At 38.9% G+C, this 19,513-nt stretch overlaps 1 protein-coding gene across 1 annotated transcript in view; it reads left to right on the top strand.

The window, feature by feature from the left end:
- Positions 1 to 19,237, top strand: part of GRM3 (glutamate metabotropic receptor 3) — a 229,502-nt gene extending 210,265 nt beyond the window's left edge. Inside the window, exons 6-7 of the mRNA XM_017851820.1 lie at positions 4,489 to 4,663; positions 18,679 to 19,237. Of these exons, the coding sequence (XP_017707309.1) occupies positions 4,489 to 4,663; positions 18,679 to 18,752 (249 nt within the window). The 3' untranslated portion in view covers positions 18,753 to 19,237. The remainder of the gene's footprint in view (positions 1 to 4,488; positions 4,664 to 18,678) is intronic.
- The last annotated feature ends 276 nt before the right edge of the window (positions 19,238 to 19,513 follow it).

The raw sequence follows: 19,513 nt of genomic DNA, 5'->3' as shown, positions 1-19,513 counted from the left end.
TATGGCTCAACCATATAAGGTCCAATATTTTTGTGCACCTAAAAGACTAAATTTTGAAATAAGATCATCATTACTGTCACTATTTGCTTCAACTTTGGTGACCCATTGACTAAAGCCAGAGCCTATAGCTTTCTGGCTGGAACTCACGGCTTGTGCACTTTACTAATTTGGCCTTGACTCACACAGCAAGTGTGACTTGCTTCTTTTTGATACAAAATTAACAGGGTGTTTGCTCTCTCATCATGATAATATCTCTTAGGGTCTTGCCTTGTTTTAGCATAAGGGTTGGGGAAGTTTTCCAGGGCTGTCGCTGATGGTAAGAATTTGTCTAGATTTCTTTGCCTCCCTTTCTCATTCTTTGTGAACACTGTAAACCAATCCAGGTGAGTAAGTGCCCAAATACAAATCAGTGCCTCATCTATAGCTTCCCAGAAAGCTAAGTTCCACTGAAAAACAAAACAAAACTCTGAATCCTTTGACTGTCATCTTGGAATGAATCTAAGTTTGGAATAAGAGACTACAGCTGGGGATTAATCCTTCAAGGGCCCAGCTGTTGCCATTCTTCCTTAACAAGCATATGTGCCCCTGATGTCTCAACCTCCCAAGGAAACCAGTCAAAGTTCGAATGATTCACCTGGCTTCTACCTTCTCTGAAAGTCTCTCAATGCTCAGCGTAGGTACATGTCTCTGCAATTTTTGTGTAAAAGAGAGTGGAATTTTATGCCTACCTAGGACAAATGTTAGTACTAGTTATTAGAATCAGGTGGATCTGAATCCAAATGGGGAGGAAATTCACCCCACTCTACCCTCCAAAGAAGAGTTAACGACAGCCAGGGCATCAGTCTAGGAGCTGTGTTTAAACCTACTTCCTGTTACTCAACCTTCAACCACATCTCCAAATCCTCCTCCTTAACAGGCAATAAAGTGGAACAGTATTTATTCTGCTTAGTCATACAATTTGGTCAACATGTTTGCTACTGATTCCCACGTACTTCCTCAAATCCTCTTAATCAGTCCTTGAAGCCCTCGTATTTTCTTTCTGAAAAAGCCATGTGTCTCTTGGCATTCTTTCCTCATTGTCAAAACTGTCAAAGACTGTAGTGCCTGAGATTTTACTATACTTACAAGGCAACAACTTAGCCTACCACAGTTTTACTAATGCTAGCAAAAAGAATTTTATGACTCACAGCAATAGTAGTAGCCAGAGTGTTAGCATTTGCACAGGTTTCCTGAGTGCCACTTCTCACAGGGCTACACAAAGTAGTCCAGGTGACCCCTGTACCATCAGTGGGTTACATCACAGGAGAGGAACTCTGAGACTAGGGAACCTGAATCTTTTATAATGAATAGTATGCTGCCCTTTGTTCTAGAGGTAGTCACTGTCTCTATCTTCTAAAGCTCTTTGCTACACAGAATCCTTGAAAAGACATTCTGGAACAAAGGCAGAGCCTTGCTCACAAAATAACATGAGAAGCTCATGTAGAATAATTTCCCAACAGAATTTGCTGTTGGACTGGATGTATGGGTGTAATGGTAAAATCAAGGATGGTCTTTGGCTTGCACACTGGGTGGCATCTGGTGTCACTTACTCAAACAGTGACACTTGGGGAAAGGGACCAAATTTGGATTACATTATTATGATATGCCTATTTCATTACCAAAATAATATGTCATGATGGCAGTTGAATATTTAATTCTAGAAGCCCAAAGTATAGGTCAAAACCAGTAATAATTAATTTGGACATCATCAATATTTAAGCCATGAAACTCAATGGGATGGTGAAGAAAGAGAGTTCACAACTGAGCTCTGGGGAAGTCCAGCACTTAAAGTTCAAGTAGAATAGATAACTAAGACAAAGAACAACCACTAAGGGAAAGATGTGTCCAGGAATCCAAAAGGAAGGAAGTGATTAACTGTGTCAAGCATTGCTGTGAGTTCGACAAAGATGAAAACAGAGCATCGTGAGCTGGTAGTATTCAAAGGGTCAGAACACAGAATTACAGATAAAAGCAGACTTTTAATAGTGTGACTTACTGATGGAACTGGATAACTGAAACTATGAGACTGATATTTGGGCTTTGTAATAAAAGGTATTTCAAATTTATAACAGGTATGCTGAATAAACATGGTGCACAAACTATGATAAAAATACAACTTTAATGCTCCTTCCGTTATCTCTTCAGTATTTAGCAAGGGTAATCATCCCCCACCCTGGGATGGAAATTCCTGTGCACATATTCAAACACCAAATGTTCACCACATGTGAGGCTCCATTCTGGTGCTGGGGATAGCACAATGAGAAAAAACGTTCATGACCTTGGTAGACCCATGAATTTATATGCTTTTAGGTAACATACGGTACTACCATCATTTTCAATTGGAAATTGTCTTTATTAAGAAATTAAAATATCTAGTCCTATAAAATAATCAAAACTGTGTCCTCTTGGCATCTTCCTTGGTGCTCATGTTCCCCAATCCACCAGTTGCTACTTCCCTCTCAGCCCTGATTAAAGAGTAATAAGGAAGCAGTAAGATAGTTCTTCATGGCTAGATGACTTTATGATCTCTAAGTCCACACATGGAAAGATACATCCTTCAGATGCCTGGAAGATAACTAGAGGGTGTTTTCATTTTTCACATGATCTTTAGAAGTTACCCTCTGGCCTTTTCCCCTGAAGGACCTTGAGTGAGTTGACAGGCAGTTCTCTTTTGTGATTTGTCTCTGGTGGCTCCATGCTCATTCTCAGGGCATCCAGCTATCCTACCCCAAGCCTCTTTCTGTGAAGGTCTCCAGGCCAAGACATAGGCCCAAGACCATGCATAATGGCTCCTGTGTGGCCCATCTTGTCCATGCATACCATTCACATAGCCTTTGCTTTGATAAATTCTCAGAACAAAGGACTACCCCAAGACAGTTGAAAGTTTTATGCAATGCCACTAGAGCAATGAGCCTTTTCACCACCTTCTTGATTTCCAAGGCAGGAATCAGGTCCCAATTCAGGGCATCCTCTTCCTGCAGAAACACCTGACTTTTTGTAAATGGCCACACTGAAGCATTCCTTGCTTCAGTGAGGAGACAAAAATCACAGTACAGCTTTGCCCAAGATCCCCTCCTCCTAAAAGCCTCTTCTCACCTCTTCTTGTAATGTCTTAAAGTGTGTGAGTAGTTTCAAGGGTTATAGAAATGCTTTCAGAAAAGGTTTCCTGGAAATCTTGCAAATTTGGATTTGTCTTCCCCTCCCATGATCTCTGATATCCTTCACACTGGCTTCAGAGTCAGAGGCAGCAACTGAGGCAGAAAGAGGACAATTCTAACATCATATTGTACATATATGTAGAAAACAAATTGTCCCATATTTATGAAGGCTTTTGCATCACAGAGTCAGATAGCAGCTTGTTTTCTGAGAAGCTGACAAGAAAGGAGCCTGCGATTAGCGGCCCCAAGGCAGAGAGCACTGGGATAGTTAAGAGAGACAAGAACTTTAAAATGATGAGGATGGATTATGCTTTCAGGATTGAAAGCAAACAAGGTCTAAAGAATTATGCCACAGGGCAACCTGAATTTTTTTTAAAAATCAAAGGTAAAATGAAGCCTTCTAAAATTATATGGTTTCTCCAGTTATGTGTTCAGTCTTCAGCTTTCCTTGGTTAGAGAGGAAGGTCAGAGACTTTACAGAAATGTTTCATAGATGCCTAAAGTCATTTGGGGCATTTGAAACTATGCTACTTTATAATAGCATGTGCCTAAGGGGAAAGGAAAACAAATCTAAAGTTACTCTGGGATGAGAATGAGAAGACATGATAAACCCTGGTTCTGGGGAACTTTAAGGGAAAACAGTGAGGGAGAAGTCAAAATTATCTGTCAAGAATGGGTGTATAGAAGCCTAGAGAACATGAAGATTGAACAGTGAGTACTGATGAATCAAAATTCCAGAGAGATGCCAACAAGATAAGCAAAACAAAGGTACCACAGAAGAAAGCTGATAGTGATCCCCAACAAAGAATAGGGTAAACCAGTACTTGATAGGCAGAGCTTCCAGCAAGCAAGGGAGATAGAAAAATAAAAAAGAAAACAAATTTGTTTATAATAACCTTAAACCTTTAAAAAGCCAAGTTCATAGACTGAAATCACCAGCAATCTGGCCACTTCATCATTGAATATGTTTTACTATTTAAGATTCCAACTTCTGTGGTTTTACAGAAATATCTTTATAAAAATATAAAGAAAACAAACAAAATCCATGCGAAGTCTTGGCAAGCATTCAAAAGCACCCCACACAAATGGTTTGCTTACAAATCCTAAGCAATATTTCCAAGACCCCAAACATAGAAGATTCAATATAATTTCTGTGCTGATTTGGCTATAATCAGAATAGAGCTGTCGATTATTCTGGGTTTTTCATTTTGGTCTTGTTTCAGCACTCTCTTTAGTTGGCCATTTGACTGAATGTACAGCCAGACACTTACTAGCCAACCTTCTCTTGTAGGTGCAGACGACAACCATGTGCATCTCTGTCAGCCTGAGTGGCTTTGTGGTCTTGGGCTGTTTGTTTGCACCCAAGGTTCACATCATCCTGTTTCAACCCCAGAAGAATGTTGTCACACACAGACTGCACCTCAACAGGTTCAGTGTCAGTGGAACTGGGACCACATACTCTCAGTGTAAGTATGGAACTCAGCACTAACTCCTTCATATGTAGCACTGTAGTCAGGACCAGCCTGCCAAGAACAGGCAACACATGTCTGTCCCCGTGAACAATCTCAATTCGATTTTACTAAGTATGGATTTGAACACTGTGAGTCAGGTATTGTGCTAGGTGCTGGGGATGCAGTAAGGAGCAAACAAGTCAAAGTTTCTGTTTGGGCAGTACATACAGTCTAGCAGGGAACAAAGACATTAAATCCATAGCTGCGATTAGGGGTTTGACCATGTTGTGAGGTTAGATAACCTGGTCTCTAGTCCTGTTCTGGAGTCAATTTAATCGATAACTTCGAACAAGTCACTCTATTGCTTTCTGCCTCATTTTACTAGTTAAAATAGGGGACTGGACTAGATTGGTGTTTTATAAAGTATATTCCATGTCACACAGATGCCAAAGGAGCTTCATGAAAAATTAAAAGAGGAAGATAATAAAATACAATGAAAAATGCTGCATTCCTAATTCCCCTTGGAAGTTTATAGCATTTCCTCTAACATGAGTGTGTTATAGGTTTTGAGAATCTCTACACAAGAAAACCTGTTTAACTTTGTTAAAAATTAACAAAGTTAAAATACTTTTTAAAATATTTTATCACAGTAAAACTAACATCCCGTGGAACACACCTTGGAAAATGCTGGAATAGATCTTCCTCCTACTTCAATGACACAATGTTTTCTCAGCTGAGAAGGCAGTGTGAACTGAAGGATACTAGAATAGTTCCCAGTCCCAAATTCTCTCTGCTACTGGCCTGCAAATGTCTGAAACACTATCCACAGAGAATCATTGATTTAATTCTTTAGAGTTCTCTAAAGCACAAATGTACCTGAAGGGGACAACCTTTTAAGCCATTTTCAGCTAACTTGTGGTATGAAGTAGAAGCAATTCACTGACACTGGATGAGGGGGAAGAAAAGAACTGGAGCCATGAGACGGGGAGGGAGGACAGAAAGTGACAGAGACAAATAACTGCTTCACAATTTTGCCTCGAGTTGATTAGAAAGGATACTTCAAAATAACTCAGCATCACAGGGTCAGCAATCACATAAGTGCCCCAATTTCTCCACCAAAGTACAGAATTTAACAGGGCAGCCCTTCCCCCAGGAAACTGAGGGAAGACTGACAGGCTGAGAGCATGTGTTCCGGGATAGGCTGCACCTTCATGTCTTTCCAGCTAAACGCCAACGTGTCATAAAAGTTGAGTTTCAGGGCACGGCAAAGCCTGTGAGATCATTTTCCACGGATCTTAGCAAAATATGTTTATTTCTTGAGCAAACAAAGCTCTTCTCTAGCAGACTAATCTTAACAGCTACCTAGTCCAGACCAGAGAGAACTGTCAATAACTTATAAAAATATTAACAACAGTTAACAGGAACTTTCATTTGTTGAGTGCTTTTCATATGCTGGGCACCATGCTAAATACTTTACACACGTGTGTGCATGTGTGTGCTGTTTTATTCAATGCCCTAACCCCTTAAGGTAAAGAAACTCACCCAGGGTCACACACTTTAAAAATGGCAGAACCAGAATTTAGAGTCAGTTCCTGTGATTTCAAAGCCAGTGCATCTAACCACTGTATCATGCAGCCTCTCCTAGAGAGCAAGCTGGAAAAGTTCTCCTGATGCTAGGTCCTTGGCAGACTTTGCAGAGAGAATAAAAAGAAGGTTATCCCAGCAAAATTGTCTCATTGCTAGCTCAGAACTTTTGCTTGTTATTAGAACAATTTAGCAGAGTCCATAAGTCTTCCATATAGAAATTATTCAAAATTGCATATATCCAGACCTCAGTAATTTAGAAATGGCAGAATTTTCTAATGCATATGCTGGGAATTAATAAATTCCAGAAGGGATAGCAAGGGCACTTTCTCCAATCAGGTCTCTTGTTAGAAATTCAGAAATATCCATTTACATAAAACCAATGTACTGCAACCACAGCAGAACTGTTAAACTATTACTCAGTATGCTAATCTGATAGTGACCCAATTAGTACTTGAAGACAGGTGTTTGAACAACATTTTTGGAATGTTTTGTTAGTAAAATTATAAACTTTTTTTTTAAAAAAGGTCTACATTCAGACCTCATTGTTTCAGCAATATTTCCCTAATTAATCCAAATCAATGAAGTAGTACCATGTAACAAAGTGAAGATTTTATATAACATCTCTTGGCATTTTAACGTGCATAAGTAACAAATACATTCACCTGTTATTTGCATTTTTACATCTTTTATTCAAAGTAGTTGTATATTCATGAATTCATTTTATCCTCATGAGTACCAGATATCACAAGTTCTATTTTATAGGTAAGAAAATTGAGAATTGAAGTTACTTCTCAAGGATATACAATGATACAAGAGTCAAGAGTTGACCCTGGATTTCCTGACTTTCAATCAAAATCCTTCCCATTTTAATAAGTTGGAAGTATTTCATATCAAGAAATTTATTCATTCATTAAATTATTGAGTACCTACTACACACCAAAAATTTCTAAGCACTGTGTACACAGTAATGAATAGGACAGAATCCCTGGCCCCATGAAGCCTGGTGTCTAGGACAGTGGTTTTCATACTGTAGACTGTAAGCCACTATTGGGTCATGAAATCTAGTATCTTTGGCCAGTGTTTTTTAAAAGAAAGAAATAGAAAATCTTAGAATGCATTACATGTAATAAAGGTAAGGCATGAAAGGTAAGTCATGAAGAGTTATATGTATATGTGTACCAGGTCTGGGTAAAATGTATTTATTTCTATAGATCACAATCAAAGATGTTTAAAGGCCAGTGGTCTACAGAATTTAGTTCTGTGTATGAACATGTTACTGACCCACTTTGGTAGGAATTGAAGCAATTATTTAATATCTTAGTATCTGTTTCCTCTATTGTATATTCAGTTCAATTTATATCCATTTCCCTCCTAAATACTAGGAAGTATGTTGCTTTAGAAATCAAGAACATTCCTTAAACTGCTCTGAGTTCATTAGATAAAGCATATGTTTTTCTTGGGTTGTACACGATTTATGTTCTTCCAGTGAGTATAATGTTAGCACTTTATTTCATTGGGCGATTGTTAATATTGCTGCTGGTTTGCTGACTTTCTCTTCAGAGGTAAAAACAACCCACTGTAGAGATGAGAGTAAGCTAATACGGAAATAGGGTTATCTCGTTTCCTCCACTTTATCTATTCCTGTATAACAAATGTCTCCATAACTTAAAGGCTTAAAACAATACCTCTTTTTATTATTATCTCTCACAGTTTACAAGTCAGGAATTCAGACAGGGCTTGGTTCACCTGCTCCATGAGGCTGAGGTTCTTCCATGGTTTTAAGCAGAGACGGAGCTGATCTGGAAGAGCCATGATGCTTTCACTCTTATTCCTGGCATCCTGGCAGGAAGCCTGTCCATGCTGGCTCCTAAAGAGCATATTCCATGAAAAAAGGAAGTAAAACCTGGCTTGGCCAGGAAACTGGTATAGCATAATTGGTACCATACTTACTTATCAAAGCTCAGATTCAAAGGGAGGTGCATAGACCCCACCTCTCAAAGAGTCTGTGACCATTTTAATTATGCCACACTTTCCAAATCCCCAATTAATCCAGTACTGCATCTTATCAAGAATTACAGTGACTTGACACAATCCTGTAGATACCAAGAAGTCACCCCAACTGGAAAGTACAACCGTATCAATTCCAAGTTAGTTCTCTGGCAAGAAAGTAGGAGAAATACCACATTACTTTGGAACCTAGGAGAGCCTCCTGATGGCAGCCAAGGTGGTTGATAGCAGAAAGAGTATTGGTATTGAATTTTTAAAGCTGACTGGTTGCTCCAAAAAAACTGGAAAAGCATGACCAAACTCAGTAGCAGACATGAAAGAATGAACATGGTTAACAACATCTTGGAAAACTGAAAAGTTTTACATATTGCTATGTGTAAGAGTACAATTAAAGTTGTGCCTAATTAACTGTAGATAGTAGAAGAGTAAAAAAAAAAATGAAACCTCAATTTTTCTCCATTAAGAATACCCATGGATCAATGATTCCCAGATATTTGTGTATGAAAAATAACTCCTTTGAAATGGAGATGCCCTGGTCCCACCCGTAGATATTCTGATTCATGTGGTCTGGGGCAAAGGCCAGAAATCTGGCTTATAACAGATACCCCAGTTGTTTCAATAGAAGTGGTCCAAGGGAAATATTTTGAGAACCTCTACCCAAACCATCCTTGTCTACTTCATCCACTGATAGTGCAGTCAGTGCAGGGAGGTTCTCTAGCCCATCAAGAGGAAGCAGGGTTTCAGAGACAGAGTGGCATTCTGAATTTCCACCCTTTGCTTCATAATGCCAATGGCCATATCCCCATGCAGTGATTTCCCAGGCTCCCTCTGGAACTTTCAGGGAAGGCATTTCCAGCATAGAAGAACCTGGCCACTCAGAAAACATTTACTAAAAGTGGGCATGCTCTTTCTAATGGCAATATAACTCAGAGACCTTGAAATCCTAAACTCGTACTTTTAATTCTACTCCCACACCCACACACATAAGCAAATATCCTTTGTGTCTGGATGAAAAAGAGGTCATTTTTATTCTCTTCTGCTCTAGAAGCAAAAGGGATTCCCAGAGCTAGTTCCTAAGGACAGGCAATCAATAACATATGTTGGGAATGTAAGTAGAACTGCATAATATTTAAAGAGAAAAGCTGGAAGTACACACGAAGTTACATAGCATAAAACCCTATAGCAGTCATGCAGGTGAGAATATTGACACTAATATGATTTTGTATCAGCATAGACTGTGGAGAGAGAGGTGAAAAATGAAGTGTGCCCCATAGTCTTCAGACCTATTATGTACCCAGACTCGGTCCTATAAGGATTTGTGTCTCTTGCTCATGGCAATCGTTCAGATGTATGTATGTCATTATCATGAAAATCAGTCCAGAAACTTCAACTACGTAATGATGCCCAGATTTTGGTTCCCAAGGAGTTGTAGGGATATGGAGATTGATTTTCTCTGCCAAGAAAGTCACTTGTTTAGGTGGTAATGTGTGAGCCGTTCAATTAATACAATTACTTATTATCACAAAGTTTCTTCACATTATAAAAAGAAAGTGATGGTATAAAAAGATTAAGTGAACACTCTTCTAGAGTCATGGCATCATTTTCCACACAGCTACAACCACAGAAAGCAAGCACATGAGACCAGACTTTGGCCTAGTTAAAAAGGGGCAATGGCCTAGTTAACAGGGGGCAAGCCATTGTTGAAGTCTGAATATGACTTTATAAAATAAAAGCATAACACGTAATGCCCAAGCTTCTTCTCTACAGTTCAACTCCCGAAAAACAGCATCATGTGCCTGTACTCTAAGTTCAGGGAGCCCCACATGACACTATGTACTAGCCTGACCAGGAAAAGTAGCAAAGTATTTAGCAATACAGACTGAATTGATGGTCTTTCTTGCCACAGGTATCTCATACACATAAATCTTCAATGGGCAGTGCAGGAAGAACTAGAGTATTCAGCAAGTCAAGCCAGCTGCTTTCATGGAGAATATACCCAAAGCATCCAAACCAGATAAATGTTAATCTATTTTTCCCTTTAGAAATTTCACAGAAAAGAGGCCAGGCACAGTGACTCATGCCTGTAGTCCCAGCACTTTGGAAGGCCGAGGCAGGTGGATCACCTGAGGTCAGCAGTTCGAGACCAGCGTGGCCAATATGGCGAAACCCCATCTCTACTAAAAAAATACAAAAATTAGCCAGGCATGGTGGAGCGCACCTGTAATCCCAGCTACTCATGAGGCTGAGACAGGAGAATTGCTTGAACCCAGGAGGTGGAGGCTGCAGTGAGCCAAGATCATGCCACTGCACTCCAGCCTGGGAGACAGCAAGACTCCATTGCCCTCCACAAAAAAAAAAAACAAAAACAAAACAAACAAAAAAAAACCCGTCCACAGAAAAGATAACTATTGGGTACTGGGCTTATTTCATCACTTGAAATCTGTATAGCAAACCCCTGTGACATGCTTTTACCTATGTAACAGACATGTACCCCCAAACCTAAAATAAAAGTTAAAAAAAGAAAGTCCACAGCACTCCTGAGAATCTCATTCCATCCCCTTTTTCTCCCTTTGTCATTGTCAATGGAAGAATAGAGTCTCTAGCTACAATAGGTAACTCTACATGTATTAGGGAATTGATGTTTAGTTCCTCTTTCTTCTGTTTAACACTGTCATTGTGTTTGTCTCACAACTGCTTTTTTCCATCCCTTCAATCATTTTCTCTTTATCTCTAATATGTTGCTAGGTTTTCCCCAAGTAAATATAGCCCACCTTCTATAATAACAGTGACCACAAGTGTCAGAGCTGGGAGGGCCACTTTGGAACATTTATTCTAATAATCACATTTCTAGATGAGAAAACTAGGGCCCTATCTACTAGATACTTTAGGAATCTGGTAACTGGAGATACTTTAGGAATTTGGTAACTGCTGTATTTTGGTATACAGCAGTTATAAAAGCTGCTGTATGGCTCCTCTGGCCTCCCTGGATTTGCTGCCTCAGCTCAGTTACAAAATTCAGTTCATAGACTATTCTGACAATGAGAATGTTAGCATCTGCAAATTCAATGTTTTTTTTGTTTGTTTTTTGTTTTTTTTTTTAAGTTAAAAGCTTACTTTTCAGCTCTATACCTGATGGCATCTCGTTCTATCAGCCTGGGTACAGACTTGTTCATGTAGTCTCATAATGTTCATGGAGTCCCATAATGACACTACGTAGTAACCTGGCCAAGCAAGTTAGGTTTGAATTTGGTAGAGGAAGGTGAATAAAGGTGAAAATAAGAGGAGAGCAGAGAGGAAGTAGATCATGTAGGTCATTATAAGGATATTTGCTCTTTGATTGAAAGAAATGAGAAAGCACTAGAAGGGTTTCATCAGAGTTGTGGTATGACCTGACTTTAAAAGCATAAATTTTGGCTGTGTGGGCAAAATAAAAGGGAGCAGTCAAAGAGATCATTTAGGAGGCATAGTCCAAATGATGGTGGTTTAGACCAGAGTGAGAGACAGCAGTAGAAGCTAATAAAGTGTTCTGATACTGTACATAATTTAATGGTGACACTAACAGTGTTAGTTCCACTAGAAAGGAGACTAAAACTAATTTTACTAGAGTTTAACACTTTTGGTTTAGACTTTTGTCCCTAGGCATAGTAGCACATGCAACTCATATTAGTTATCTGAGCCTCAGGGTGAATACGTTTCTGATCCTTGTTTGAAAACATATTTTGATAGAAAAGAGGAGAAACCAGTGATGTTGGCCAACTAAGATAGTGAAAAGAATGCAGAATTGGTAGAAAAGCACAGAAAAATGAACCTTTTCATTTATCAATATTTATTGGGCATCCCTCTTCATACTTTTGAGGGAAGGAGAAGAGAACAAATTTTATTTTATTTTATTTTATTTTTTGAGATGGAATCTCACTCTGTCCCCCAGGCTGGAGTGCAGTGGCAAAATCTCGGCTCACTACAAGCTCTGCCTCCCGGGTTCACTCCATTCTCCTGCCTCAGCCTCCAAGTATCTGAGACTACAGGCGCCCACAACCATGCCCGGCTAATTTTTTGTACTTTTAGTAAAGATGGGGTTTCACCATGTTAGCCAGGATGGTCTCAATCTCCTGACCTCGTGATCCACCCGCCTCATCCTCCCAAAGTGCTGGGATTACAGGCATGAGTCACTGTGCCTGGCCAAGAACATGTTTTAAAGTGACATGATATGGCAAAAATGGAGGGAAGTATTTAGTTGAAGACTGATGGTTTGAATGTTTCCTCCAAATTTCATGTGTTGGAAACTTAATCTCCAAATTCGTATCCTGATTGGAGGTGGTGTCTTTGGAAGGTAATTAGGATTAAACAAGGTGATCAGGGTGGGGCCCCCATGGTGGGACTGATGGCTGTAACAGGAGACAAAGAGAGACCTGAACTAGATACTTACTCTATCTCACCATGTGATGCCTCTCACCATGTCCTGAGACAGCAGGAAGGCACTCACCAGATGCCCAGTGCCATGCCCTTGGACTTTCCAGCCTTCAGAACTATGAGCTAAATAAATGTTTATTCTTTATAAATTATCTAGTAAGTGATATTCTGTCACAGAAACAGAAAATGGACTAAGACCAAGTGCTATTTCTGTTGGTAAGGTAATGGGTCATTAAAAAGGGTCATGACATATCTTCTTTTTCCATAAATCTTGTCTCACAAGAAAAGAATCATTGAATGAAGAAGTCATTACTTTCATACAGTTCTACCTCCCCATTTGGAAACTAAATCTTGGATTTGCAGATTTTTATCCTATAGCATAATGAATATGATGATCTTAAATCTACTGTTAACAATTTAAAACCATTACTTGGGTCATAAAGAGAAAGCAGTCACTGAGAATTCAGTCTATATTTTTTTTCTTCTTTTTTTTTTGAAATGGAGTCTCGCTCTGTTGCCCAGGCTGGAGTGCAGTGGCACAATCTCAGCTCACTGCAAGCTCCGCCTCCCAGGTTCACACCATTCTCCTGCCTCAGCCTCCCAAATAGCTGGGACTACAGGCGCCCACCACCACGCCCGGCTAATTTTTTGTATTTTCAGTAGAGACGGGGTTTCACCGTGTTAGCCAGGATGGTCTCCATCTCCTGACCTCGTGATCCACCTGCCTTGGCCTCCAGAAGTGCTGGGATTACAGGAATGAACCAACACGCCCGGCCTCTTTTTTTTTTTTTTTTTGAAGAGACCTTTTTTGACAGACAGGGTCTCATTCTGTCACCCAGGCTGCAGTGCAGTGACATGATCCTAGCTCACTGAAGCCTCAAACTCCTCAGCTCAAGTGATCTTCCCACCTCAGCACCTGAGGCACATGCCATCCTGCCCACCTAAATTTTTTTAGAGATGGGGTCTTGCCCAGACTGGTCTCAAACTCCTGACTGGCCTCAAATGATCCTCCTACTTTGGCCTCCCAAGTTGCAGAGATTACAGGCCCAACCCACTGCACTAGGCCCAGTCTATATTTCTTAATAATGAATTATTTGCCTTCCACTGTGAAATCTCTGACACAACCAGAATACAAAGCCAATGGGTAGTAGTCGTGTCATCATCTGCCCAGATAACATCTATTAATCAATTACCAGATACAGTTCTCCTGAAATGGAACCAACGGACCCTAGCACAAGTAAAATTAAGATGATGAGTAAGAAAACAGATTCAATGACAAAGCAGGACACAAGAAAACAAACAGCTGGTGGAAACTGGATTTCACAACCATAATAGTAAAATATCTAAACAAACAGACTTCCTGGGAAAAAATTATTTGGGGTCATCAGAAGCAAGGAAATGGAACAGATGAAGCAAACTGGAATGCCTGTTCTGTTGAAATGTTTATTTTTTTTTCTGAGACTGATGCAAAGTAGCACTGCTAAAGTAATACTGATTCTCAGCAACCAGTCTCAGCCACGAAATTGACTAACAGACTTGGCATCCATAAAAATCTATTAAATAAATACATTTAGCATTGATTGAGGGTCTAATTACCTGAAAAAATACAATAATTTTCTCCAAAGTCTGCCTAGCCCATGCATTACTGGTGGAAGAGAAGTGGATTTCACAGAGCAAGACAAAGCTGCCACTTGGTTACACTGATCTTCAATGTTTCACCAGTTTGTAAAGCAAAATATGCCTTTTGATAGCAGTGAATTACCCTTTTGTGATCAATAGTGGAATTTATAAGGTCCTTTTCCATTTGCCTTAAATTTTCACTTTGAATGGCAAAAGCACACCTTATCCTAGAGGATCCAATAGTTGCTACTTACCCCAAGTCCCAGGAAAGCCAGAAATAAGGCTACATGCCTCTTATGTCTGGTAGAAAGGATGATTATAGAAATCTGCTTAACCACACTTAAGAGAATGGGCTAAACTTATGCCATTAAAAATCCCATGAGTATTTCATCAGAATAATAGAAAAAGCTCCTCACAAACATACACACACAAATGATAGTACTTTGCCCTTCCACCTATTTTACTACCTTGGTGAATAACAGATGGGCTAATATGGGAAGCATATGTAAAATATTTATGAAAAGCAAAGTAATTGAGATAGTAAGCTCAACAAAACAATAATTTTCCTTACTATATTCAACAGCATGTGCAAAAATGAGAACTTTTTTCATAATAAAATGCACCAGCAGAAGCTACCGATGAAGTAATAAAAGAGAAGCAGAAAAATACAAGTTAGAGTTCCCTTCGACAGATTAAAAGTATTTAGGGGAAAAGGAGTTGCAGAAAGAGTCTTGTGGGTTTTGCTGTTGCTATTTCTTGTAAGAAGACTTTGAATTTGTATTATCTTCCTCTCAAAGAGTTTAGACATTCTGACGTAGGTTGCTCCTTTGAATGTCCTATGAAGGGGGTAGATGAAACAAAGCTGTGCTGTTAACTTCCATAATGATGTCCATGGGGTCATAGTAGATGACTATTTTATATTAGAACTTGAGGATTTTCCATGCAGCTATCTTTTGCAGACTCTGTCCTTCTTACCTAGGCAAGAGCTACCTAATTTTCAAGAAATTAGAATGCAATAGGCAAGCCGACTATACGAGTACACTCCAAAGAATAGCATTACATCAAGTTCCATAAGAGAACAGGGAACATCAGAGTAGGTTTCAGATACAAACTTAAGAGGGGGTATTTGAATCTCAGGCCTTAGTTCTGCTAGACTTATCCCTGTGACACATTACTCCTCTTCAATCGCTAAAATTGCATTTTTATCCTGCACAGAAATAATACAACTTGATCCTGGAAAAGATAAAGAGATTAGTTAAAATGTCAAAGGCAGCATGCCTGAATGGGGAGCTCACAACCTGAGTCAGTTCTCTTGGCAAGGGTAGTTGATAGTCATTGTCATAATGTGGCTTGAGAAGCAAAAGCCCACCTGTCTCAAAATAAGACTGCCCATAGGCCTCACTTTGCTGGTCATTTCTTTAGTTTAAAAGATTATTTCCTTCTTGAAACTTCCATTGGTTTCCTGATTCTTTGAAATGCAAACATTTATATGATCATTCAGGAAATATTTATAGACAGTCTATTCCATGACCAGCACTAGGGATAAAATAATGAAACAGATAAGTAAAACCCTGGCATATTTTCTAGTCAAGGGTATAGGATGATACACCAAAAATAATAATAAGCAAGAAAAAACTCAGGCAGCAACAACTGGGCTAGGCTGAGTTTCAAAACTGGGTGATGTGACAGTAACTGATTGGCTATTATTTTAAATTAAGTGGGCTGATGACTACCTTTCTGAGGTAACATTTCAGATGTGGATGACAAGGAGGAGCCAGACATGAGTAGATCAGAGGGAAGAGCATTCCTAGAGAGGCAAAGGCTACTGCAAGGGCAGAAAGTTGAGAAATAGACTTGCTGTGTTTGAGAACAAAAGCAAAAAGAAGGAAAGAAAATTTGGAATGAGGTGAACACAAAAAGAGAGACATGGTCCAAATTATGATGGGATTTATAAGCCAGAGTAAAGAGTTAGAGCACACAGGGAAGCCACTGGAAGTGCATATATAGGTGACTTATATTTTAAAATACTCTCACTGCTGTATAGAGAATATATTGCAAAAAAGCAAAAGTGGAAACAGACAGGCCCGTGGCGCAGCTCTTGCAATGATCAGGAGAAACATCATGGTGGGTTGCCCAGGGTGGTAGATGCAAAGAGAACTAGTTAGACATAAATTTAGAGTTGACTGAAACTGATGATAGGTTTGACATGGGGCAAGGTTGAAACAAAAAGGAATGAAACATACATTTTAGATTTCTGGTTTGGGCAATTGGCCAGATGGCAAAACCATTCACTGAGGAAAGGAAAGCTAAATGGAGACGGGTTAGGGAATCAAGAGTTCAGCTTTGGTCACTGATTTTGAAGTGGCTTTTAAACATCCACATGAAGATGTCAAGTAGGCAGCTGGATACAAAAGGCTGCAGAAAAAGCACATATTGAATGACCTAGAGTGCTCGCCTAGGTTTCCAGTAACCTATTTTGAATCTCACTTTGCCTTGTCCTTTCTCTTACCTTACCTACATTTGATGAAGCTGGAATTAGATACAATATATGGAAATAATTTTTCTAATTAAAGTATTTATAAACAATAAAGCCCTCACATTTGGAGTTATGATTATGACCACTTTCCATCAAGTATTTATCTGCCACATACTGTGTTAACAATTTCTTCATTGTAGAGCTTTTAATGGGCTCATATTGTAAAGAAAATTGAACCTGATCCTAATAAGATGAAAAAATATCTCCAAAAGAGTTAGCATGTCGCATGACTCCAGTGTAACTTGAGGTAGCCATACAAACTTGACTTCATAGATTTTCTTACATCCTAGCCAAGTAATCAACATAAAATTGAGGGGCTGTAGATTCCCTAGTGGTGGACCTGCTGATAGACTTCAGTGCCCCAAGTATAGTGAATGCTCCCCCACTGAATGCCATATAATCTCATATTTCATAAATAGTTGCTCCTGTTTAAGGAACTTAATAGGAATTTTGCCTAGGTATAATGAAAATGTATGGGTCAATTATATATCCACTATCAAGCATGGACATTCAAACATGAAGCCAGTTTATCTGCATGTTAACTTTGAGATATGCTTTTAAAGAATGGGACAGATGGATGGTCAATTTGATCTGAGCTGTGATCAAGTACCCCAGAGGATCAGCTCCTACTGGTCAGAGTATATACAAATAGACAGGCCAAGGAGTTGTATGAGAGATATCTTAAATGTAATGGAACACCATCTCTTTAACCTATTCTCTTGGCTACATGGCTTCATTCCATGGAGAATGGGGCTCCTTGCTTTTGTTCACATTCAGTGCAAAGAAAAAGCATTAAGGGTGAAATATATATAACTTATCTGTACCTAGACTTCTCATGAAATAAAACTTCACCAACAACAAGTTAATAGCTAAGAATTATATCTAAGAAAACTGAGTGCCATAAAAAGAATGAATATAAATCCATACTATATAATATGGCTGGGAAGTACTGTAGTTTCCTATGACTGGCATAAGGAATTAGCACAAACTGGGTGTCTTAAAACAATGCAAATTTATTCTCTCACAGTTATGGAGTCTACAAGTGTGAAAGGAAAGCATCATCAGGGCCATACCATAACACTGTTGTCACTATTTGTCATTAACAAGGGCACCATCCATTTGGAATATCTTTTCTGAGACCTGTTATGAAATTGAAGCTCTTAGCAACCCAGCCCTTACTAGTGTTTTTACTGAAGTTATCCACTTGAACAATGAAAATATATCAAACCATTCTCTAAGGCAGTGGAGTTCACAGATGACTCACGGACTATATAAGGCTCATCCCTGTATAGATAGAACAAAACTAATTAAGGTACTGAAAACGGTAAATAATTTAGTAACCTATAAAAATTACAGTGAGCTTTTGATTTTACACATTGTATTTTAATCAGTTTATAGATTACCAAAGCTAATTTTCAACTTGCAAGTGACTTCCTTCAACAATGATTATATTTATAAATTCTCCGCCAAGAGGTATAACATTAGTGGAGGTATGTTCCAGGCTGCAAACTAATTTTGAGCAGAACATATTTAGAAATTGACCTACAATAGCATTTTAACCATTTAGCATTTTCCAAAGCTAAATTAAAATGAGTTTTTAATTTAATTTTATTTTTTCACATTTTTTATTTCCATGGGTTTTTGGGGAATAGATGGTATTTGGTTACATGAATAAGTTCTTTAGTGGTGATCTGTGATATTTTGGTGCACCCATCACCTGGATAGTATATACTGAACCCCAACTTGTAGTCTTCTATCCCTCACCTCCTTCCCACCCTTTCCCCCTGAGTCCCCAAAGTCCGTTGTATCCTTCATGCCACCATTTTTGTGTCCCACTTGACTAACTTTTCTGTCCCACTTTGTTTTCCAGCCTCTGCAAGCATGTATGTGCCAACGGTGTGCAATGGGCGGGAAGTCCTCGACTCTACCACCTCATCTCTGTGATTGTGAATTGCAGTTCAGTTCTTGTGTTTTTAGACTGTTAGACAAAAGTGCTCATGTGCAGCTCCAGAATATGGAAACAGAGCAAGAGAAAAACTTTAGTACCTTTTTTTAGAAACAGTACGATAAATTATTTTTGAGGACTGTATATAGTGATGTGCTAGAACTTTCTAGGCTGATTCTAGTGCCCCTATTATTAACAATTCTCCCACAACATGGAAATAACCATTGTTTACAGAGCTAAGCATTGGTGACAGGGTCTGACAGGGTCAGTCTACTAAAAAAAAAAAAAAAAATACGGTGGCAATATTACGTAACTTTTTTTCCTATGAAGTTTTTTGTAGGTCCTTGTTGTAACTAATTTAGGATGAGTTTCTATGTTGTATATTAAAGTTACATTATGTGTAACATTGATTTTCTCAGCACAAAATAAAAAGCATCTGTATTAATGTAAAGATACTGAGAATAAAACCTTCAAGGTTTTCCAGCATGGTGGATAATGGTTTGTTCTTTTTGAATAACTCAAGGTAATTTGAATGACTTCAAATCATTTCCACATTTAATTTTAGAAGAAACTGTCTGACTGTGTTTCTGTTCACATCTATACATACTTCAAACTCAAGTTGTTACCCTGCTGAAGAGTTGTGTGCAGGGTCAGACTTCTCTGTGGTCCACAATGATCAGAAATTGACTGGTAGCAACACCATATATATTAGACCATTTCAGCAACAATACACATTTTGATCTTCTAAAGCCACATCTGT

This window comes from Rhinopithecus bieti, unplaced genomic scaffold (assembly GCF_001698545.2).
Source record: "Rhinopithecus bieti isolate Rb0 unplaced genomic scaffold, ASM169854v2 scaffold_1558, whole genome shotgun sequence".
NCBI lineage: Eukaryota > Metazoa > Chordata > Mammalia > Primates > Cercopithecidae > Rhinopithecus > Rhinopithecus bieti.
This window is presented reverse-complemented; position numbering and strand designations above follow the sequence as displayed.